Source organism: Pteropus medius, unplaced genomic scaffold, assembly GCF_902729225.1.
Source record: "Pteropus medius unplaced genomic scaffold, Ma_sr-lr_union100, whole genome shotgun sequence".
Classification (NCBI taxonomy): Eukaryota; Metazoa; Chordata; class Mammalia; order Chiroptera; family Pteropodidae; genus Pteropus; species Pteropus medius.
Window position 1 is genome coordinate 50,040,348 of NW_024340849.1, and position 22,895 is coordinate 50,063,242.

The window sequence follows — 22,895 nt, forward strand, 5'->3', positions numbered from 1 at the left end:
CGCATGCGCCGTCCACTCCCATCGCGCCCTCCCTCGCGGTCCCTTTCTGTCCTCCCGACCGGCAGGTGGATCGGCGGGCCCCTCAACATCCGGCGCCGAGGACCTCGAAGGACCCCGTCCTCCTGGCCCCGCCCCGCTCGCGTCGCGCGGTGTTCCAGCGACTCGCGGGCATGCAAGGCGTGCGCTGCTGATATCTGCTCCCCGCCGCCTGCTCCCTGTCAGACCCGCGCTTACCCACTTCAGTGTGACCATGTTTGTTCCCTACGGAGAGTCGGTCCCCGACCTCGCGGGTTTCACCCTCCTGATGGTGAGTCCCCGTTTCGCGAACTCTTCCCCGCCCAGCTCCGAGCTGCTGTCTCTCCGGCGGCGCGTGTGGTACCGCCACTGCCACTCGGGCTGTCTCACCCAGGACTGGCAGAAAGAGCACTTTTCTCCATTTCAGATTTTCAGCCTGCGCCGAAAATGTAGGGGGTTTGTCTCTGAGGGCGGCGGTCCAAATAGAACTTTTGGTGGCGCTGTCACCAGGCCTTGTATCTAATTCTCCGGTTTGTAGTCTTTGTTGGCTGTACAACGTAATGTGTTTGGATATTACCGATACGTTGTACCTGTGATATGCGGGACATTTTGTTTACATTTTATCCTAGACAATCTTTTTCAACTAGTTTTAGAGCCATTCTTAAGCTAGCAAGTCATTGTCATTAACCAGAAAGTTACAGCTAAGGTAATAAAAGCAACTTTTGCCAATAGCTAACACGGTTTTATCGCTTCTAAAATTGTCCGTATTAATTAATTTTTTTCGAGAAACAGTCTATTTTATGACAATATTAGACTAGGACTAGGTCATTGTTCTTAAGGACTTTACAGTCTAGTTAAGAATACATAAGTCAATAAAGACAATAAATGCTAGGATATAAGTTTTTAAAAGATACAAAAAGACCTTAGGATCTATTAGGAGGGGAAGGGAAATGAGGGGCTGTTAAGAAAACCTTTTTGTGGAATCTTAAAAAAACATAATAAAACCAAGGAAAATTGGTCATGTGTTATATGTGGTTAGTGAAGGAAAGGGAAGAGTCCTGGTTTAGGTCATTGGCTCAATAATTGCTGTTCTTTCCTGAAATACAAAATTTTAGGACAAGTTTAGGCAAAAGTTTAATTTTGTACATGTTGAATGTGAATTACTTGTGATGTAAGCATGCGGAGATATCTATTAGACTGTGGAGTTCAGATAATTGTTCTAGCTGTAGCTAGAGATTTGGCAGTTGGACTATTTGAAGTCATAGGGATAAGTGTGTATGTGGTGTTTTTACTATGAAAATAAGCTCACTGCAACATTCAGGCATTAATAAAAAAAAACCAGAAGCCCCGAGATCACTTTCGTTCATACCTCACAGCGTTTACACTTGCTTTCCCACTACCCAAAATATCCTTTCTCCCATCATTGTGTCAGTCTCTCCCTTACCTCTTTCAAGTCTATAGTTGTCACTTGAAGTGATTCTTTTAAAAATTGCACCCTATTTAAAATTGCAGCCAAAGACATACACACTCACAGTCCCTTAATTTTTCTCCATAGCACTTACCACTGTGTATTTTACTCTTTATTTTATTACAGGTAAACTATTCCCTTCCTAGACTGGAAGCTCCATGAAGGCAGGAACTTTTGTTGATTTGTTATATAGCATTCCTAGCACCTAGAGCAATGATTGACACCTAGTAGGCATTCAGTAAGTGTTAAATCAATAGTCTCAAAGGTAGAGGAGGCCCCCACTGATGCCTCAGTTGCAACTAATGAAAGAGTCAGTACTACATGTGATGCACTTGAGCATAAACTTTCAATATTACTGCTGTGATTATTGTCTTCTATCTAAACCTTTGAAAGTGCTGCTAATGTTGTTGCCTTAATGAACATTTTTTAAATAATTTCAGCCAGCAGTATCCGTTGGAAATGTTGGCCAACTTGCAATAGATCTGATTATTTCTACACTGAATATGTGTAAGATTGGTTACTTCTATACTGATTGTCTTGTGCCAATGGTTGGAAACAATCCATATGCAACGTCAGAAGAAGATTCAACAGAACTCAGTATAAATGCTGAAGGTATGTAAGACTTCAGCATATTTTATTCTGCTACAAGATAAAGTAGTGTTTTACATTAGAAATAGACTCTACAAGCATTTACGTAGTGCCAGCTTTATGCAGAATTTAGAATTCAGACACATTCTCCTATTCGCTTATATGCTAGTTTTAGTTCTTAGCCTTTTCTAAATGGCAACTCCTGTGAGAGATGTGAATGTATTTGTATCCTTAGATAGATTTTGAAATTTTTTTTTTTTGATATGGGTTTTATTTTCCCCCTTTCATTTTCAGGTCTGTATTCTTACTGACGTGTGTAAATATCACTAAAACCAGAGAAAGTGGAAAAGAGAATTCCACAGAGTTAAGTCCTGTGTATTTAATACGTGCTACCTCATCTAAGCCTCAGTCATCCCTCTCACATTGTTATAGAATCCATAATAATATGGTATTGATAAGGCTTGGAGAAATTAAGTTGCCTAATGCTATTAATAGATGTAGGCTTTTCCCATGCTGTAAATATGCATAATTTCTTATTGGACTATTAGGCTTAATCAGGGAACACAGTTTATATTGCACTGACCGCTGTTTGTTTATAATGTGGCACTGCACTGAGTGAGGAAGGGAAAAGCTGTTGATCAGGAAGCACCGGAGCATCCAGCTACTTGGTTTGATGGCCAGTTCCTCTGTTGGCCTCTCAGTCTTTTACCATTTTAAGGTCAAAGTCAGAGTTGATGGAGGAGCATGAAAGACCATTGGTGGATTGAAAGAAGAAGCATTTTGTTTTTTGTCAGTTTTATTAAGCATGTCATTAGCTTGTGATAATGAAATACACTTTCAAGAAATGATATTGAAATTCTTGCAGGAAAGATGACTTTGTTAACACAAGATAGAATTTCAGTTATTGCCTTAAAGGATAAAGGACTGTATGTTAGAACTAGAATTTATATACTTCCACTCATGAGAACTATCATTTATTTTTATCTATAAGCTGAATACTGTGTGCATTTACATGGATTAACTCATTTAATCCTCACAATTACTCCATAGTTTTATAGATGAGGAACCCATTGCACAGAAAAGTTAAGGTTGTATGATTAATGATTGGTGTAACTTAGCTTCTAATCAAGGCACTCAGGCCCCAAGACCTGCCTCCTAAGCATCATACCACCTGCTAACTACACCTTCAGTCTGGTGGAAGACCTACTGGCTTTCCACTGACACTAATTGGCAACAGGTCAGTTGGATATAGCTCTTTAATCCATTTTATTCTTTTCTAAGATGAGGTATTTTGAAATAAATTATAGACTTCATGACACTCCACCCCCAAACATGTAAGTACGTATCTCTTATTGTTTAAGAACATTTTCTTATATAGCTAAAATACCATCAAATTTTAAAAAATTAGCGATACAGTTTCTTAATAACTTTCTATACCCTATCCACATTCATATTGGCCCAATTTACTCCAAAATGTCTTTTAAAATGTCCAAACCAGGATCCATAGGACATCTGAATTTGTGCCTTTGTATTCTCTTTTACTCTTTTTTTTTTTTCCTTCTTCATGAAACTGATTTGTTAAAAAACTGGACCCATTATTCTATAGAATGTCCTGCCTTCTACATTTGTTTGATTACTCCTTATGTCATTTGGCTTGTTCCTCTAGTCTCTGTATTTTCTGCAACTGTGTTAGATAAAAACTAAATATTTTTAGCCAGAATACATGAAAGGTGATGTTGCTTTCATATCTATCTCATCAGAAGAAAAAGGTGTTGGAAACAGGATCTTAACAACAAAAAGAACTGCGTGATACACTGATGGAGAACATGAGTATTGCTATTATAGAAAGTAGTATAGCTTACGTTTTAAAGCTTAGCTTTTCCCTCCTCAGTACATCTGTTGCATTGCACTATATGTCAGAGATAGATTAGAGGCCTGAGTGGCCTATGCCTTTGTCCCATTTCCCTAAATTTATGCCTTTTTCTTTAATTCCTAAACTTCATACTCTAGCCTCCTTTGCCCTGAACATACCTGGTGGTTACTAGACTTGCTAATGCAGCATAGCCCCCAATCATACCACACCAGTTCAAGACGACAATCCGCTAAAGACCTATAGCATGAGAGACACGATCCACCAAAGGATTTGCCCAAGTCTAGGGAAAATTAACTTTCTAGAAATGAATGTAATCTTTTCATAGTAACTAAAAGCTTACCCCTTAGCACAGTGGCCTAATCATTTGACCTTAAAGACTATATTTTGTCTTTGGTTCATATCAGAGCTTCTCATTCTTAGAGGTGAAGTTGGCAGGGACATCTTAAGCATCAGTAAATTGGGCCCCTTATAGAATCTATTGGAAGTTATAGATCCTTTTGCCAGAAAAAAATACACATACATTGATTTACAGAAAAAATTTCATGTTATTTCAGGTCTTTCACAAACTCCTAAAGAACATAAATGTACCTATTCCAGGGATTGTATTATATGGCTCACGTTCTACATTTTATTCTTCTGTTAACCCCAATGAGTGTTGCTGATCTCTAAAGAGGGGAGAATATCAGAAACCAAAACATTCTTTTTTGTTGTTGTTGTTAGTTCATGTCTTTTATTAACCCATATACAATTAATTGTCTTCCAGTTTATTGAAGCAATAGGTCATACAACATGTGCCACAATAATGTGTCTGTCAAAGTGGCTGGCCATAAAAACTCCAGCACTGCATTCATCTGAAGGGCATTCCTGACAAAGGCGACTGATTTTGCCATTCTCACCCACCTTATAGTATTTCAGGACAGCCAGCTTAACCTTCTTTCTCTTAAGCTTATTCTTCTTAGGAGTGGTATAAGATTTCTTCTTCCTTTTCTTAGCACCAAGAAGAAGTCTCAACACAAGATTAAGAGTGGACTCCTTTTGAATATTGTAGTCAGACAGAGTATATTCATCTTCCAGTTGCTTGCCAGGAAAGAGCAGCCTTTGCTGATCAGGAGGAATTCCTTCCTTATCCTGGATCTTGGCCTTTATATTTTCTTTTGTATTCGAGGGTTCAGTCTTGAGAGTGGTAGTCTTCTCCTTAAGGGTTTTCACAAAAGTCTGCATTTTGGTGACAGTTCCACCACAGATGGCAGATCAGAAAACCAAAACATTCTTAATGATTTTATTTGTCGTAAAGCCTGTAAGTTCCAAGGGGAAACTTCTCTGGTTTTATAATCAAAGTCAGAAAAAAATTTTTTTGATATTTTCTTACAGTTAATTTTCTAGAAATGAATGTATTCTATAGAGTAAAGCCCACAGGTACATTTTAACGTACTTCTAAAATGTTTTACTTTAACCCAATGATATAGTGCATATGTTCTATATTTTAATTATTAAAAATATTTAGAGACAAAGTTTTTATAATTCAATTTTAATTTTTATATTAATTTTTTTCCTGTAACTCCATTTTAACTATTGTATGATTTTGTTTTCTTGTATTTGCAGTGTATTCTTTGCCTTCGAAGAAGCTAGTGGCTCTTCAGTTAAGATCCATTTTTATTAAAGTTAGTATGTTATATTTGCCTTTTTTATGTTTATTAAAGTAAAATATAATGAGAAAATACAAAGCATCATTAAGAATTAAGATTCAGTAATCATTTCCGTTCTTTTCATTGTATGTATAGTTAAGAAAGGTCTGATTCTATAGTGAAATAGTCTCATAAAATTTCATGATTATATTGAAAGAAAGTGGGACATATTGCTTGGGTCTTATATATTCCTGATTAAGGTAGCATTGCTGAAAAAATTTAAGCATGTAAATATTATAGGTTTATTTGTATTACATTTCAACCAGTGACACCTAGATATAAATTATGTATAAAAATATATTCTGCATCCAGCTTCTTTCTTCTTCCACTGCTTCCATTGTACCACGGTTGACTCTTTCGCCCAATTCTACTCTTGGCACCCCACTCCCCACAAATACGTAATAGTCTGCGAACAGCACCACCAATAATCGTTTAAACCTAAATCAAAGTGCATCACTTCTCTCTTAAAACCCTCCAGTGGCTTCCCATCTCACTCAAAGTGAATTCACAGTCCTTACCATGGCCTATCAGGCTCTATATCTGCACTGATAGGTAGCCACTAGCCATGTGTAGCTATTTAAATTTTAATTAATTAATTAAAAGTAAATAAAATTTAAAATTCAGTTCCTCCATCATTCTAGCCACATTTCAAGTTCTCCACAGCCATATTTGGGAAGCGCTTGCCATAAAAAGTATTTCTATTATTGCAGAATTCTATTGGACAGCTGCTCTACCTTATCTAACCTCCAGCCATTTCTGTGTGCTCATTGCCTGTTTCTCCCTTTAGCTTACCCTGCTTCAGCCACACTGGCCTCCCTCTGTTATTCAAACAGATTAAGCTCACTCCTATCTCAGAGTCTTTACATTAATTTCTTTGCCTGGAATACTTTTCCCTTAGTCTTCGCTTAAAGGTTACCTCATCAAAAAGGCCTTCCCTGACCTCCCTTGCTATCATCTTAATCCTGTGCTAGTTTTCTTCACAACTCATCGTTACTACCTGGCGTGTCATATATGTGTTTACTATTTACTTCTAATAGAAAGTAAGTGTTTCCTGAGAGAAATGATGATGTGTCATTCACTCTTATATCCCCTGCTTCTAGAATAGTGCTTTGCATATAGAGAAGCTCTCAATAAATGTTTGTTGAGTGGATTAAGGTATGGTCTGTTCAGGTCAGAAATTTATCAACATTCCAGAGGCCCTCCACCATGCCCCACCCTAGTCATTATATTGTTATATGAATGGACAGTTAAGGCATGCACTTCTTTATGTCTATCTTCCTTGACATTCTATTTGTGAGATTCATTTATGTCCTTGCAAGTAGAAGTAGTTTGTTTATTCTCACTTCTATGGGATTCTATTGTATAAACCATAATTTATTGATTGTACTGTTGATAGAGTATTTCATTTTTTCCAATTTGAGGCTATCGTGAGTAGTGTTATGATTATTTTAGTATATTGGAATCACTCCTTACTTTCTTTAGTTAATGTCATACCCAGAGATCTTGCAATAAAAGTTGCTAACATTTTTACATTGTGCTTTGTGGCTTTTTGGTTTACTTTTTTGTTCATATCAATATCAGTGTGAGATATTGAGATAGAAAGTTCAAACACTCCTAAATAAAACTTTTGGTAGATGGAAATAGAGTGATTTCAGAGTAACAAACATTTATTGAGCATTGATTCTTTGCACCAATACTGTTCTAAGTACTTAATGTATATTACTCTACTTAATTCTCACAGTAATCCTGTGAGGCAGGTGCTAACATTATCCTCATTTTACAAATGAGAAAACATACACTGAAAGGTTAAGCAATTTGTCCGAGACATAGTCTGTGGGAGGTAAAGCTAGCATTCTAGACCAGACAGCCTGACTCCAGAGTCTGTCTTAACCATTTTACTATGCTGCCCTCCTGTTTTTAAAAGTTAGCCGTTATCTGCATTTAAAATTTTATCGAATAATTTATTAACAGTCTGTTAAAAGTTTCCATAAAGTGTTTCCCCCCAAAATTTTATAACCTACATTTCAGATTTAATCAGTTGTTAACATCTTGCTACACCTGCTTGATTCTCTCTCTCTGTTTGCCTGTACGTGCAATTTTGTTCTGCCAGACAATCCATATTTAACCCCAGATACTTCAGCACATATCTTTCAAGAACAAGGATAATCTTCACAACCACAACACCATTACCACACCTAAGGAAATCAGCATTTAAGGAATTATTCAGTAGTATCATCTAACATATTCAAATTTCCCTGTTGTCTTTAAAATATCCTTCAATTCTGGATCCACTTAAAGTTCACAAGTTGCACTTGGCTATTACCCCCTTTTAGTTGGTATCCCGTGTAGAACTTGCCCTCCTTTCTAGTCTTCACAATATTGACTCCTTTGAGAAAGTGAGGCCAGGTGTTTGGCATTCTGGATTCACCTGATTGTTTTCTCAAGATCAGATTCAGGTCAGGAATTTCTGGCAAGAACATCTCATAAATGGCCATGTGGTAGTTTTTAAGTAACAATAGATTAATTAGAGAACTGGGAAATTTTCCTTTGTTAGAATAGAATTTTTTAAAATCTAGATTCCTCACTATTAATTTACTTCTTAATTGTAAAGACATGATACGTAATTTATTGCTTTTCATTTTCCACCTTCAGTTTGAGGACAGTAAGTGGATCTAAAAATTCTTAGTTTATGTAAATATATATCATCACATAAAGTTGATAAAATATTACATAAGATATTCTCGTTATGCTCTAAGATCTAACTTTCAGATTTTTTTTTATTCTTTCAATATATACAAAGTATAAATCGAAGCCATTCTGTGAAAAACTGCTTTCCTGGGTGAAAAGTAGTAACTGCGCCAAAGTTATTGTTCTTTCGAGCAGTCATTCATATCACCGTAACGATCTGCAGCTTCGTAGGTATGTTTTTGCCTTTGAAAAAATATTTTTGTTATGATTTATACATTGTTATAATGACTTATCTATTAAAAAGTTAAAATAAGTTTTAAAAGCCATGTATATCCTTACCTCTCCTTCCTGGAATTTAGAAAGAGGAAGGCAAAAAAAACAGTAGCTAGGAAGGGAGCACAGTTAGGTAGATCCTTTTGGTACTATAGTTAGGGTACAAGGGAAGCTTTAGTGTAAAGATAAAGATGGTTCTGGAACTGTACTTTGATTATTTGACATCATGTGCTTGAGAACATCACAGAGCTCAGCTGATGAAGAAAAAGAGGAGGAAGGGTACCTAAGTTTTATTGGTAGTTTTCAAAAGATTGAAAATAAATAACTTCTATTTATTTTATTTCCATATATTCAACCATTTGTATTTGCAGAAATCTAGTTGCCTTTAAGTATAGCTCCCAAGCATGTCAGACTGAATTCTTAAAAATTTGACAAAGTATCCAAAAGATAGAAATGTAATCTGTTTTATTGCATTATCATTTATGCGCCTAGAAAATCATGAAAAGTGTCAGCCAAGACTTTCAAAACTGGACTAATTCTTAGGAATCCCAAATAGGCTTCATAGCCAGAAAGGGAGCATAGCTATGGGAAATAGATTTATCTTCATGATGGCCTTGCCTTAGTTTAAGGTTTCCTATTTCTTTACCCTCTCTCCTAAGTATGTAAATAGCAAGTCAGAGCAGTATTTTTACTTGTTATTCTTCCTTAGACTGCTGAAACTTGTGTTTTGCCTTGGGCAGCAAAACATATGGAGAACAAGATAATTTTTGCTAAAATAACTGATTTTTGCCTAATATTCATATTTGTGAATTTTTAGAAAGTTAATTCTATAATCGTTTCTAGTACTCCTTTCAGGTACCTTCTTACACCTTCCATGCAAAAAAGTGTCCAAAATAAAATAAAGAGCCTTAACTGGGAAGAGATGGAAAAAAGCCAATGCATTCCTGAAACACACGATTCTGAGTTCTGTATTCGTATTCCCGGAGGAGGTATCACAAAAACACTCTATGATGAAGGGTGAGTTTGTTTGCCTGTTTGTTCATTTGTTCCCCCCCTTTTTTAAAAATAAGATAATTGGAGAGTGTGTCGGATTACTTATTGGAATTTTGAAAATGTAAAATAGGAACATTCAGGGGAAAGATTGGACTTTGATTGTGGAATAGGTTCCTGAAAAGCCATATTTAATGCTTTAATATGCATAGCATGTTAGGGATCCTGATACTTGTTCTATGACTCTCTATCATCTTTTTTTGTTTTAGTTTTGGTAAAATATACATAACATTGAATTAACCATTTTTAAGATTACAATTAAGTGTTGTGAAATACAGTCATAGTGTTGTGTACCCATCACCACTTTCAGAACATTGTCATTATTCTATATAGGAAATCTGTATTCATTAAATAAAAGTCCTATTTTATTTCTATACAAACAGTAGTAATGTCCTCGCTTTTGTTTTTTTAATTCTCAGTTTTGCTAAACATTTTTCAATTTTGTTGATCTTTTCAAATAAACAGCTCTTGGTTTTATTGATTGTTCTGTTATTTTTCTGTTCTTTGTTTTATTTATCGCCACTCTAATTAATCTTCATTATTTTCCTACTTCTGCTAGCTTTGGATTTCATTTGCTCTTCTATTTCTGGTTCCTAAGATGGAAACTTGGGTTATTGATTTGAGAAATTTCTTCTTTTTTAATATATGCCTTTAATTACTATAAGTTTCCCTCTTAGCACAGCTTTTGCTATATCCTTTAAGTTTGTTGTGTTTTCATTTTCATTCATCTGTTAAGTATTTTCTAATTTTCCTTGTGATTTCTTATTTGACCCATTGATTGTTTAAGAATGTGTTGTTTAATTTCCGCATATTTGTGAATTTTCCAGTTTTTCTTCTGTTGTTGATTTCTATTGTCATTCATTTGTGATGGAAAAGACACTTTGTATGAGTTCAGTCTTTTAAATATGTCAGTTCTTGTTTGTGCCTTAACAAATGGTCTATCCTGGAGAATGTTCCATGTGCAATTGAGAAAAATGCCTTTCTTGAGTGGAGTGTTCTGTATATGTCTTTTAGGTCTAATTGATGTATAATATTGTTCAAGTCATCTGTTTCCTTACTAATCTTCTGTTTGTTCTATCCATTATTGAATATGAAGTATTGACGTCTTCAACTACTACTGTAGCACTGTCTGTTTCTCCCATCTGTCCTGTCAGTATTTGCTTCACGTATTTGGGGGCTCTTGTTTTATACATGTTTATATTTGTTACATCTTCTCAAGTGACCCTTTTATCAATATAAAATGGACTGCTTTGTCTCTTCTAACAGTTTTTGACTGGAAATTCTATTTTGTCTGATATTAGTATAGCTATTCTGCTGTCTTATGGTTACCATTTGCGTAGAATATCTTGTTCCATTTTTCACTTTCAAACTGTCCGTAAATCTTAAGTGAATCTCTCGTAGAGAACACATAGTTGAATATGTGTTTTTATCCATTCTGCCAATCTCTGTCTTTTGGTTGGAGAGTTTAATCTATTTTCATTAAAAGTAATTACTGATAAAGATTTCTGTCATTTTCTTATTTGTTTTTTATATGTAATATAGCTTTTTTGTTCTTCATTTCCTCCATTAATGCCTTCTTTTGTGCTTAGTTGATTTTTTGTAGTGACATATTTTGATTCTCTTCACATATCCTTTTGAGTACAATCTGTAGATGCTTGCTTTGTTGTTACTATGCGGATTTCATATAATATCCTAAAGTTATAAGAATCTAATTTGAATTGATACTCACAACTTCAGTTGCATACAAAAACTACTCCTATACACACTGTTCTTCCTACTCATTATATACTGTCATCACAAGTTACATCTTTAAACATTTTGTGCCCAGTAACAGATTTATAATTATTTTTATGCATTTGTCTTTTAAATCCTCTACAGTCACTCTTAATTAGTCTTTAGGAATCCTGAACATTTCAAAGGTAACCGAAAGTAAAGATAGAAACTAGAGAGAGATCTTTTTTCTTTTAGCCCATCTTTTTATAAATTGATTTATGTCCATGCCCAGTACACACTTACACTATCTCTGTTTTTACCTGCCTTATCCCGTAGTCTTCTGTTTCATAAGACTGAAGTTAAGTTCAGTGCTAACCAGTAGGCCTTGCTGTATGCTTTAACTCCCCCTGAGTCTTCCTACTTACTGGGAATTGATGTGCCTGATAAGTTCATGGAAGACAGAGCCAGTAGTGTGAAAAGGGGGGAGGGAGCTTTTAGAGGGTGGCTTCTGCTTCTTCTCAAGCACATATAATCTACTCTTTGTTCTCCCATGAAGAGAGATGAGGGATATCCCTCTGCAATAGCTTTAGAGAGTCGGTCAGAACTAACCCTAGGAAAAATATGTCCCTACTACCAATAAATCTGCTCAGACTCAACTAATAAATCTGCCTCTGTACATAACAATTTCAGGAGTATAAACTTAGCATTGAAAAATAGAATGACTGGTTTGCTTGCTTTAAAATCTGTGTTATAACTTCTGCATGACCTGAAGTCATGGTAGTAGTAACAGTAATATAATAGTCGAGGTAATAGCAAAGTACGTGCCTGGTACTGTTCTGTGCACCTTACGTGTATTAAGTTATTTAATTTTCATAATAATCATATAGGTATGCACCGGTATTAACCACGTGTTGTAAATAAGATAATTGAAGGTTCAATAACTGCTAAAAGTCATATGGGTGGTAAGTGGCAGAACTAGGATTCAAACATAGGCATCTGGCCGCAAATCCTGTACTTTTAACCATTTCACTATAGGGTTTCACCCATGATCCTGTTCTTCCCAATAAGCTTTATTCTTTGTCTAAAAGTTGAACCTATTCTTTGTTATTTGTAATTACTTATGCCTCTGCTTTCTTTCGGAAAATATTTAAGACTTTATCAGAAATGATACAGGCATTTCAACTCATTTTCCCAGTAGTGATTGTTTTGTCCATCTCTGGCTATACTTACATGTCATTTCGCTTTCTCTTTTCCCTTAAAACCTACTCTATTCTTATTAAAAGCATCATTTCCTTCAACTTCCTTTTTTTTTTCATAGTCCATCCCTCATTTGTGTTATTACTTTTTTTCCAGCCTAGCTGATTCCCCATAATATATATAACCTAAACTGTTCTTTTACCACAGCCTGGAACCTCTGGCTACCTAATCATTCTCTGCACCTGCCCTGCAAACCACCAGCTTTGATTCTCTCTTGCTTCATTCAGGCCACATCATTTGTGGCCTAGACTGCTGTATTAGTCTGCTCAGGCAGCCATAATATAGACTGCGGGGAGCTTAACAGAAATTTATATTTCTTCACAGTTCTGGGAGTCTAGAAGTCCAAGATCAGGGTGCTGGCATGGTTGGGTTCTGGTGAAGGCTCTTTTCCTGGCTTGCAGATGGCCACCTTCTGGCTGTATCATCACGTGGCAGAGAGAGAGTTGGTGGGGAGGTCTCTCTTCTTCTTCTTATAAGTCCACAGTCCTGTTGGGTTAGGGCCTTACCCTTATAACCTAATTTAACCTAATTACCTCTTGAACATACTATCTCCAGATACCATCACATTTGGGTTAGGGCCTCAACAGAGCTTTAGAGGGACACAGTTTATAGCAACTACTGTCAAGGTCTCTTGATTCCCATGCCACCTCCATTCTGACCCACTCTGATCCATCTTATCAGTGTTGCTAGAATTAACTTTCTAAAATGTAAAACTGATCATAACACTCTCTGAGTAAAATCCATCAGCAGTTTTACTTGCTTTTTTGCATAATCTGGTTCGTGCTCCTTAATATGCCATACAAGGCCCTCCATGGTCTCCTTGCCTGGCTCATTCCTTGTTTTCTATCCACCTTGTGCTCTACTCCAGCTGAACTACTGCATTCACAATTTCCTAAAAGCTGTCTTATTCTTCCTTGCTTATTCCTTCTACTTTTCTTTTTTCCCCTTGCAAAAACCTACCCAGTTCACAAGACTCAAATGACACATCATTTCTTGTGTGTCCTTGCTGTGTCTCTCTTCTACATAAGGAATTTACTCCCTCTCTTTGTAATCCCATTGCACTCTACCCCTTCAGACTGACTTCTTATTTTTTACAAATCAGTCTCATACTTTTGTTTCTTGCCATGTCAGAATACTGATATCAGACTTGCCCTCCTGCTGTAAACAACTAGAAACTGGACAGAATTAATGAAACAGCTGTTTTACAGGCATGGGACAACAAGTAGCACACAAGTGTGGTTCTTTGAGAGAAGGCAAATAAAGTCCTACAATTGCCCCAACTTTTTGCTTGGAGATACTTTCCAGACTACAACACAGGGATGGGGAGGGAACCCAGATAGAAAGCTGCAGTCTTGCTGAGTTGAGGAAATACCAGATCAGAGTTCGTGAAGGCTGAGATAACTAGAAAGTGCAAGGCAGAGAACCAGAGAGGAGGAAGCTACTCAGAAGAGCTCTGAGGATCTGAATTTTAAGCCACACACGTGTAGGGTGAAACTCTATGAGGCCAGATAAACAACAACTGGGTAGCTGTCAACTTAGCAACATTAACAAAATATTTTAAAAGTTAACAATAATAACCAAAAATATTATCAAAGTTAGACATACTCATAGAACATTTAGAAAATATAGACTACTCAAACAATATTTAAAATACTCAGTTCTATCACCCAGAAATAACTACCACTAATAAGTTTTTAATCTGTTTTCAACTTCTTTAAAATATAGTTGAATTAAATATACCTATCTCCAAGATACAGCAAAACATTTGTCACTTTAGAGTTCATCCTACTTGACAATGTTTCTCACAAAATCGATTTTATTTAATTTTCTAACACAAATCTTTCACTCATTTGTAACCAAACCCATGTTTAACATTCAGTGTAATTATACATTCATTGCAAGAAAGTTTTTGAAATTGCAAAAAAAACCCACAAAACTTATAGCTTATACAGTTTTGAACCCTTTTTCTTCCTCAATGCATATCATGATTATTTGCTAAATTTTTTTGTAATATACACATATTTTGCCTTCCCACTATCAGAACAAATGTATACTCTGATCTCTGAAAAAGATACTAGTTGCTCTAATAAAAATGGTGACAGTGGTGTGGCTCACCTGAGATCCGTTATATTGGAATAGAAGTACTTTGGTAATTTAATAATGGCTATATCTCATATGTCAGACTTTAATGTCACAAAAATTAATCATTCTCCACCTTTTTTTTTTTTTTTTAAGAGAGGACCAGAGGATGGTATTAAAACTATTATTCTACTCTTTATGTTGCAAAGTAGTAGAGGCACTGTAAGTTCAAGGGCATACACCAGTACTTTTCAAGCTACTGCCTTTAAAATGAAGGCACTGCCAGAGTGCCTAGCCTTCTCTAGGCAGGAGCCATTTCTAAAGCTGTTATACATAGCATGAGTGCTTAGGAACTAGAATCTTCTGAGCCATCACAGCCACAGTGCTTCCATACAGAGCTAGAGTGTCCCTAAGATATTTCAGAACTATGTACTGAGATGGTATGATTAGTACCAACAACTTCCAATTTCTAATTTTTAGAGACTGAGATGCTGCAGTAGGCTCTCTGGGTACATCTGAGACTTCTGAACCCACATGTCAGAATCTCTTCCACATCTCATATCCAGCTTAGGAACTCAACTCACCTTTATTTCTGTTGCTCTCTGTCAGTCATGTGCTCTCATATTTTGGCATTAACATTTTTCTCAGAGTTCTTGGTTTTAGGGTGTTAGAAACAATTTTTGCTTTTGTTGGCAAATAGGAAGCATTTTTGCATTGGTATATCCATCTCATCACTAGCTTGAAACATCTCTAGCAAAACAAGAGACTGTGTTATAGAGACAGAAAGACCTAGGTTTGAGTTCCACCTCTGCCACTTCCTAGATATAGAACTTTGAGCATGTTAACTACATTTCAGTCCCTTTAAACCTCAGTTACCCCATGATTAATTGCTAACACATTAATTATGGGCATTGTATTGGACACTGTTTTAAGCACAGCCTTCATTACCTCCTTTAAACCTCACACTGATCTGCGAGGTAGGTTCCGTTGTGATCCTTTTACAGATGAAGACAGTAAAGCCCTGATTAACTTGCCCAACATATCTGCTAAGTGACAAAGCTAGAGTTTGAATCCAGGTTGTTCCCATTATTCCAAATACTCGTTTATGAAATGGAGATAATTATAACTTCCTCAAGGATTGTAGTGATTGAATCAAAATATGCAGGCATTGCTTAAGCACATAGTCACTCAATAGTAAGAAGTAGTTATTTTCTCTTTATGCCATAGTTTTTTCCCCACTGTTTTAGACTATTAATAACGAGGTATTAATCTTTCAGTCTCTTTGCTGTGGTATGTCTGAAAAATCACTGTCTTCTATAGTAGATTTTAGTAGGAGATCAGAACATATCTCATGTCCTGTAGCCAAGGATAGAGGGGATGGTTTTTCATGCAGCCTTGGTGTGAGGCATAAACTTGCATATGTCCAAGATGAGCATTACGTGGCTTCTAGTCCTGTTCCCACAAACAGAAGAATATATCTGGGGCAAAGGAAAATAAGTGATCTTGCCTAAAGCCTGGCAGATTATCTTAGCTATAAAAACAGACACACTGGAATCTGCAGCCGCTATAAGTAGAATACTTCACTATTTTTTAAATTTGTTGTAGCTGTTCTAAAGAAATCCCAGTGGCGGTTCTGCTGAAATTTGTTTCAGAAGGAGACAATATCCCAGATGCATTAGGTCTGGTTGAGTATCTTAATGAATGGCTTCAAATTATCAAACCACATGTAAGTATTCCTACAGCTTAATCCTCTGATTTCTCTGGTTATGTACTCATAAACTTGCATTTATGTACTATGTAAGTAGACCAAATAAGTAAAAGTTCATGTTAAATATAATATATCTTTAAGTAAAATTTAGTTTAGCCGAACTTTTGAAAAGAGGGCAATTAACCAACCTATTGTCTACATTTGTTATAAGGCTGATTTTCCAAAAAGGAAAAATCTTAAGTATTTCATTGTATTTATTGTTTAAGTTGCATTTATGCCAAACAGCTTCTTATAAGAATAAATAAGTTCTTTTTGGAATTCAGGATTTTTTTTTAGGAAACAAAAGGTATTGCTATGTGAGCTATACTGTAGCTATTGAATATGGATATAATTAAAGTATTTCTCTCTATTATGAAATAAGAGCATCACACCTAGGGAAATCAGTTTTTAGGCATAACAGAAGTACCATAAGGCAGCTTTATATGGTAGGTAACTGTCTTTTTAATTTGTGCTTTTGCCGAATCACACCCACACAAAAAAAACCTGTTCCTTTTCAATTTGATTTTATTTGATGGAATCTACAGCCTTTCTGACATATCTTTATGATTTGGAACTTGAAGAAATTTATCTTAAGTTGACATAAAGACATAGAAATTTACTACTTTGCTTTTCCTTACCAAAAAAAAAAAAACAGCTAAAAGTATCAAAACCAAAATGAATTAAAAAGCTAGAGAAGGGAGAATTTTGTAATACTTAAATGTTAAAAGGCGATTTGGTGGCAAAGCAGAAGAATTAAAATGTATTGTTCTTCACTTACAGTGTGAAGACCCCACAGCATCTACCTTGCCCTGGAAAATACCAAGTTCTTGGAGATTACTCTTTGGCAGCGGGCTTCCCCCTGCACTTTTTTGATCTGTTTTCAGTTTTATACCTAATGTCCCAAAATACTTATTGCCAACACAACCGTTAAACAACTGTATAAAAAGTTGTATTATCTAATATATTAGAAAATAAATCTTTACTTTTCACTGAGAATCTCAAGGAAAAATAGATTAACACAGGTTGTTTTTGCCATGCTTTCATCATATGCAACAAATGTAAATTTTGTACAATAAAATATTTCCTAAATAATTTTGTGAAATACATCTTTTTATTTTTTTGACTCAGAGTTCTGTATTACTTTCCTATTTCTGCTATAACAAATAACCACAAACTTAGTGGCTTAAAACAACACAAATTTATTATCTTACAATTCTAGAAGTCAGAGTACAAAAATAGGTCCCACTAAATCAAAGTGTTTACAGGGCTGTATTTTCTCTAGAGGCTCCAGGAGTGACTCTGTTTCCTACCCCTTTGCAGCTTCTAGGAGTTGCAGCACTCTGGCTAATGACCCCTTCCTCCATCTTAAAGCCAACAACGTAGCATCTTGAAGTCTCTCTCCCTCTTTCACTTATAAGGACCCTGTGATTACATTAGGCCCAATACAATAATTCAGAGTAATTCCTCCACCTCAAAAAATATTTAGAAGAAAAGACAATAAAAGTTGTTTTCATTTTTGAATGCCTGTTACATACCAGTCACTTTTTATACATGATCTTATATATCTGCTATTTGGCTGTGTTATATCCGTGCCTTGGCTTTCTCATCTGTAAAACAAATACTTATAAATTAAGGGCTACACCTTACTCCATAGTACTTAATAAGTGGTTTCTTATATATAAATCATTCTGGGTTCCTTTTTTAATTTTAATTAAGTTTATTGGGGTAATAGTGGTTAATACAATTATATAATTTTCAAATGTATATCATTTGACATCTGTATTTTCTATTGTGTGTTTACCACCCAAAGTCCAGTTTCCTTCAGCTAACATATATTTGATCCCCTTATTCACTTCACCCTCCCCCATCCTCCTATATTTGACCTCTTTTACCCCGTCTACCTCCCACTCCTCCCCCACTCCGCTAGTAACCACTAGTCTATAGTCCATATCCATGAGTCTCTATTTGTCCTGCTAATTTGTTGCTTTTAAGTTTATATCTCATGTATAAGTGATATCATGTGATTTTCTACTTTTTCTGTCTGGATTATTTTGCTTAGCACAATTATCTCGAGGTCCATCCATGTTGTCGCAAATGGCAGTATTTCACTCTTTTTATGGCAGAGTAATATTCCATTGCATATATGTGCCACAGCTTCTTTAACCAATCATCTATCGTAGGACACTTCGATTGCTTCCATGTTCTGGCCACTGTGAATAATGCTGCTATGAACATCGGTGTGCAAATATCTTTTCGGATATGAGTTTTCAAGTCTTTGGGGTAAATACCCAGTAGAGGGATTGCTGGATCATATGGTAGATCAATTCTTAGTTTTTTGAGGACCCTCCATACTGTTTTCCATAGCGGCTGTACCAGTTTGCAGTCCCACCAGCAGTGTATGAGGGTTCCTATTTCTCCATATCCTCTCCAACATTTGTTATTACTTGTCTTGTTGATTATAGCTATCTAAGGTGTGAGATGGGATCTCATTGTGGTTTTGATTTGCAATTCCCTAATAGCTAGTGATGTTGAGCATCTTTTCATATATTTGTTGGCCATTTGTATGTCCTCTAGGGAGAAGTGTCTGTTCAGGTCCTCTGCCCATTTTTTGATTGGATCATTTGTTGTTATTGAGTCGTATGAGTTATTTGTATATTTTGGATATTAGGCCCTTATCAGAGGTGTTGCTTGCAAATGTATTTTTCCATTCGGATGTTTCTCTCTTTCCCTTGTTGACGATTTCTTTTGCTGAGCAGAAGCTTTTTAGTTTGATGTAGTCCCATTCATTTATTTTAGGTTTTACTTCTCTTGCTTTTGAGGTCAAATTCATAACATCCTCTTTAAGTCCAAGGTCCTTGAGTTTAGATCCTATGTTTTCTTCTATGCATTTTATTGTTTCAAGTCTTATATTTAGGTCCTTAATCCATTTTGAGTTAATTTTGGTGTATGGTGTAAACAGCAGTCTAGTTTCATTTGGTGTATGGTGTAAACAGCAGTCTAGTTTCATTCTTTTGCAGTTGGCTTTCCAGTTTTCCCAGCACCATTTATTGAAGAGGCTTTCCTTTCTGCACTGTATGTTTTTGGCTTCTTTGTCGAAAATTATTTGTCCATATAAAGACGAGTTTACTTCTGGACTCTCGATTCTGTTCCACTGGTCTGTGTGTCTGTTTTACTGCCAATACCATGCCAGTTTGATTACTGTCACTTTGTAGTATAATTTGAAGTTGGCAGAGTGATGCTTCCAGCCTCGTTCTTTTTTCTCAGGATGGCTTTGGCAATTTGGGGTCTTCTGCGCTTCCATTCAAATCTGATGATTTTTTGTTCTATTTCTTTAAAAGATACCGATGAGATTTTGATGGAGATTGCACTAAATCTGTATAATGCTTTAGGTAATATGGTCGTTTGAACTATGTTGATTTTTCCAGTCCAAGAACATGGAACTTCTTTCCATTTCTTTGTATCTTCTTTGATTTCTTTTAATAGGGTCTTATAGTTTTCATTATATAGGTCCTTCACTTGTTTTGTTAAATTTATTCCTAGGTATTTTATTCTTTTTGTTGCAATTGCAGAAGGAATTATTTTTTCCACTTCTTTTCCCACTTCAATTTTTTGGAAGACTTTGAGGAGAATAGGTTTTAAATCTTCTTTGAATGTTTGGTAGAATTCACTAGTGAAGCCATCTTGTCCTGGACTTTTACTTTTTGGTAGGTTTTTGATGATTGTTTCAATGACCATACTGCTGATTGGTCTATTTAGATTTTCCAGATCTTGATTCAGTCTAGGAAGATAGTATTTTTCTAAGTACTGGTCCATTTCTTCCAGGTTATTAAATTTGGTGTTATATACTTTTTCATAGTATTCTTGTACGATCCTTTGTATTTCTGCTATGTCAGTTGTAATTTCTCCTCTTTCATCCCTGGTTTTGTTTGTTTGTGTCCTTTCTTTTATCTTTAGTGAGTCTAGCCAGAGGTTTATCGAATTTATTCACCTTCTCAAAGAACCAGCTCTTTGTTGCATTAATTTTTTCTATCTTTTTTTTGTTGTTTTGTTTTCAATTTCATTTATTTCTCCTCTAATTTTGATTGTTTCTTACCTTCTGCTGACTTTAGGCTTCATTTGTTCTTCCTTTTCCAGTTTTTTAAGATAAAGCATTACGTTGTTTATTTGGGCTTATTCTTGTTTTTTGGAGATAGGCCTGTAATGGTATGAATTTTTCTCTTATGACCGCTTTTGCCATGTCCCAAAAGTTTTGATGTGTTGTACTATCATTATCATTCATTTCTATGTATCTCTTGATCTCTTTATTTCTTCTCTGACCCAGTTATTCTTCAGTAGCATGTTGTTTAATCTCCATGTATTTGTGGTTCTTCCTGATTTCTTTTTGCAGTTAATCTCTAGTTTCAAAGCATTATGATCAGAGAATATGGTTAGTATGATTTCACTCTCTTATATTTGTTGAGGCTATCTCTGTCTCCCTGTATGTGGTCGATTCTTGAGAATGTTCCTTGTGCACTAGAGAAAAATGTATAAGCAGCTGTTTTGGGATGGAAGGCTCTGTATATGTCAATTATATCCAGTTGGTCTAATGTGTCATTTAAGGATGTTATTTCCTTATTGATTTTCTGTTTGGATGATGTGTCCATATCTAACAGTGGGGTATTTAGGTCCCCTAATATGATAGTGTTTTGGTCTGTTTCTCTCTTTAGTTCTGTTAGTAATTGCTTTATATATTTCAGGGCTCCCTGGTTGGGAGCACAGATATTAATAAGTGTTATGTCTTCTTGGTGCATGATTCCCTTTATCATTATGAAGTGTCCCTCAGTATCTTTCTTTACCTTTTTTATTTTGAAGTCTATTTCATCTGAATTAGTACTGCTACTCCTGCTTTTCTCTGAAAGCCATTTGCTTGAAATATCATTTTCTACCCTTTCACTTTGAGTCTATATTTGTCTTTGGAGCTGAGATGTGTCTCCTAAAGGCAGCATATGGGTTTTGTTTTTTGATCCATTCTGCAACTCTGTGCCTATTTGTTGGTGAGTTCAGTCCGTTTACATTTAGAGTGATTATTGAAATATGGGGTCTTCTTATAGCCATGTTATCTCTTGGTTTGTGGTAGCTCGGTGTTTCCATTGCTTCCTTGTCCTTGTGCTTCTGTTTTCTTTATTATGGTTGGCTTTTGTGGGTTTTCTCTCTGGTCCTTCTTGTTTTGTGTTATATACAACGGTTCTGAACCTTTGGCGTGTGGTTACCATTATGAATATGTAAAGGATAGTTTTATATATATATATATACATATACATATATATATATATATATACATATATATATGTATATATATATATATCTGATCGTCCATTTCTTCTCTCTCGCATGCCTTATCTCTATTCTTCTTTTCCGCGAATGTGGATCCCCCACCCCTTTTCATTGTTATCTCAATTTGTCACTATGCATGCTGAACGTTCATTACTATCTTGTTATAACAATTCTCTTCTTGTTATTTAAGCTTATGCCCTGTTCTTAGTAAGGGTTGTGCTCCTCTGCTTCTATTTGTCCAGTAGTCACTTTACTCTTAATTATGGGTTTTGGTTTTCTTTGGTTTTTTTGTTTTTTGTTGGGTTTTTTTTTGTTTTTTTTGTTTTTTTTTGTTTTTTGTCATTTTGTTTTAGGTGAATCCCTTTCAGTATTTCCTGTAGTGTAGACCTTGTAGTGGAGAATTTCCCCAATTTTGTATGTCTGGAAAAGTCTTAAATTCGCCTTCGTATCTAAAGGAGAGCTTAGCTGGATACATTATTCTAGGCTGGTCGTTCCTTTCACTTAGTAGTTTAAATATTTGATTCCATTCCTTTCTGGCTTGTAAAGTCTGCGCTAAGTCCGAGGATAATGTAATGGGTTTTCCTTTATAAGTTACCGTTTTCTTCTCCCTGGCTGCCCTGAGAATTCTGTCTGTCATTGATTTTTGATAATTTTAATACGATGTGTCTTGGTGAAGGCCTTTTTGGGTTGAGATAATTGAGTGTTCTGTTGACTTCTTGATTTCCAAGCTCCAGCTCATTCCTTAGATTTGGGGAATTCTCATCCGCTATTTGTCTGAAAATGCTTTCTAGTCCCTGCTCCTTTTCCTCGCCTTCGGTAATGCCCATTGTTCTTATGTTTCCTCTCTTGATGGTATCAGCTCGTTCTTGTGTTTCTCTTTCATTATTTTTCATTCTTTGGTTTCTCTCTTCTTCCTTCTGATTTATTTCTAGATTCCTGTCTTAGATATCACTGATCCTTTCCTCCATTTGGTCGACTCTATTTCCCAAGCTTGCTATTTCATTTTTTAACTTCTGCAGTGTGCTTTTTTTTTTATCTCCAAAAGTTCTATTTGGTTCTTTTTGAGCGTTTCAATCTCCTTGCTCTGCTCATCTAGCTGTTTTTGCAGTTTCTGAAATTGTTGATACGACTCGTTTCGGAATTCAC

At 35.7% G+C, this 22,895-nt stretch overlaps 2 protein-coding genes across 2 annotated transcripts; one reads left to right on the plus strand and one right to left on the minus strand.

The window, feature by feature from the left end:
* Nucleotides 1-121: 121 nt before the first annotated feature.
* Nucleotides 122-17,524, plus strand: PSMG2 (proteasome assembly chaperone 2). The gene is made up of 7 exons (XM_039846354.1): nt 122-307; nt 1,924-2,095; nt 5,547-5,605; nt 8,430-8,548; nt 9,434-9,607; nt 16,295-16,415; nt 17,217-17,524. The coding sequence occupies exons 1-7, from the start codon at nt 251-253 to the stop codon at nt 17,307-17,309; spliced, it is 795 nt and encodes a 264-aa protein (XP_039702288.1). The 5' UTR covers nt 122-250; the 3' UTR covers nt 17,310-17,524.
* LOC120588970 (ubiquitin-40S ribosomal protein S27a-like) lies at nt 4,533-5,165 on the minus strand. Its single transcript, XM_039846365.1, has one exon. The coding sequence runs from the start codon at nt 5,163-5,165 to the stop codon at nt 4,725-4,727; it is 441 nt and encodes a 146-aa protein (XP_039702299.1). The 3' UTR covers nt 4,533-4,724.
* Nucleotides 17,525-22,895: the final 5,371 nt, after the last annotated feature.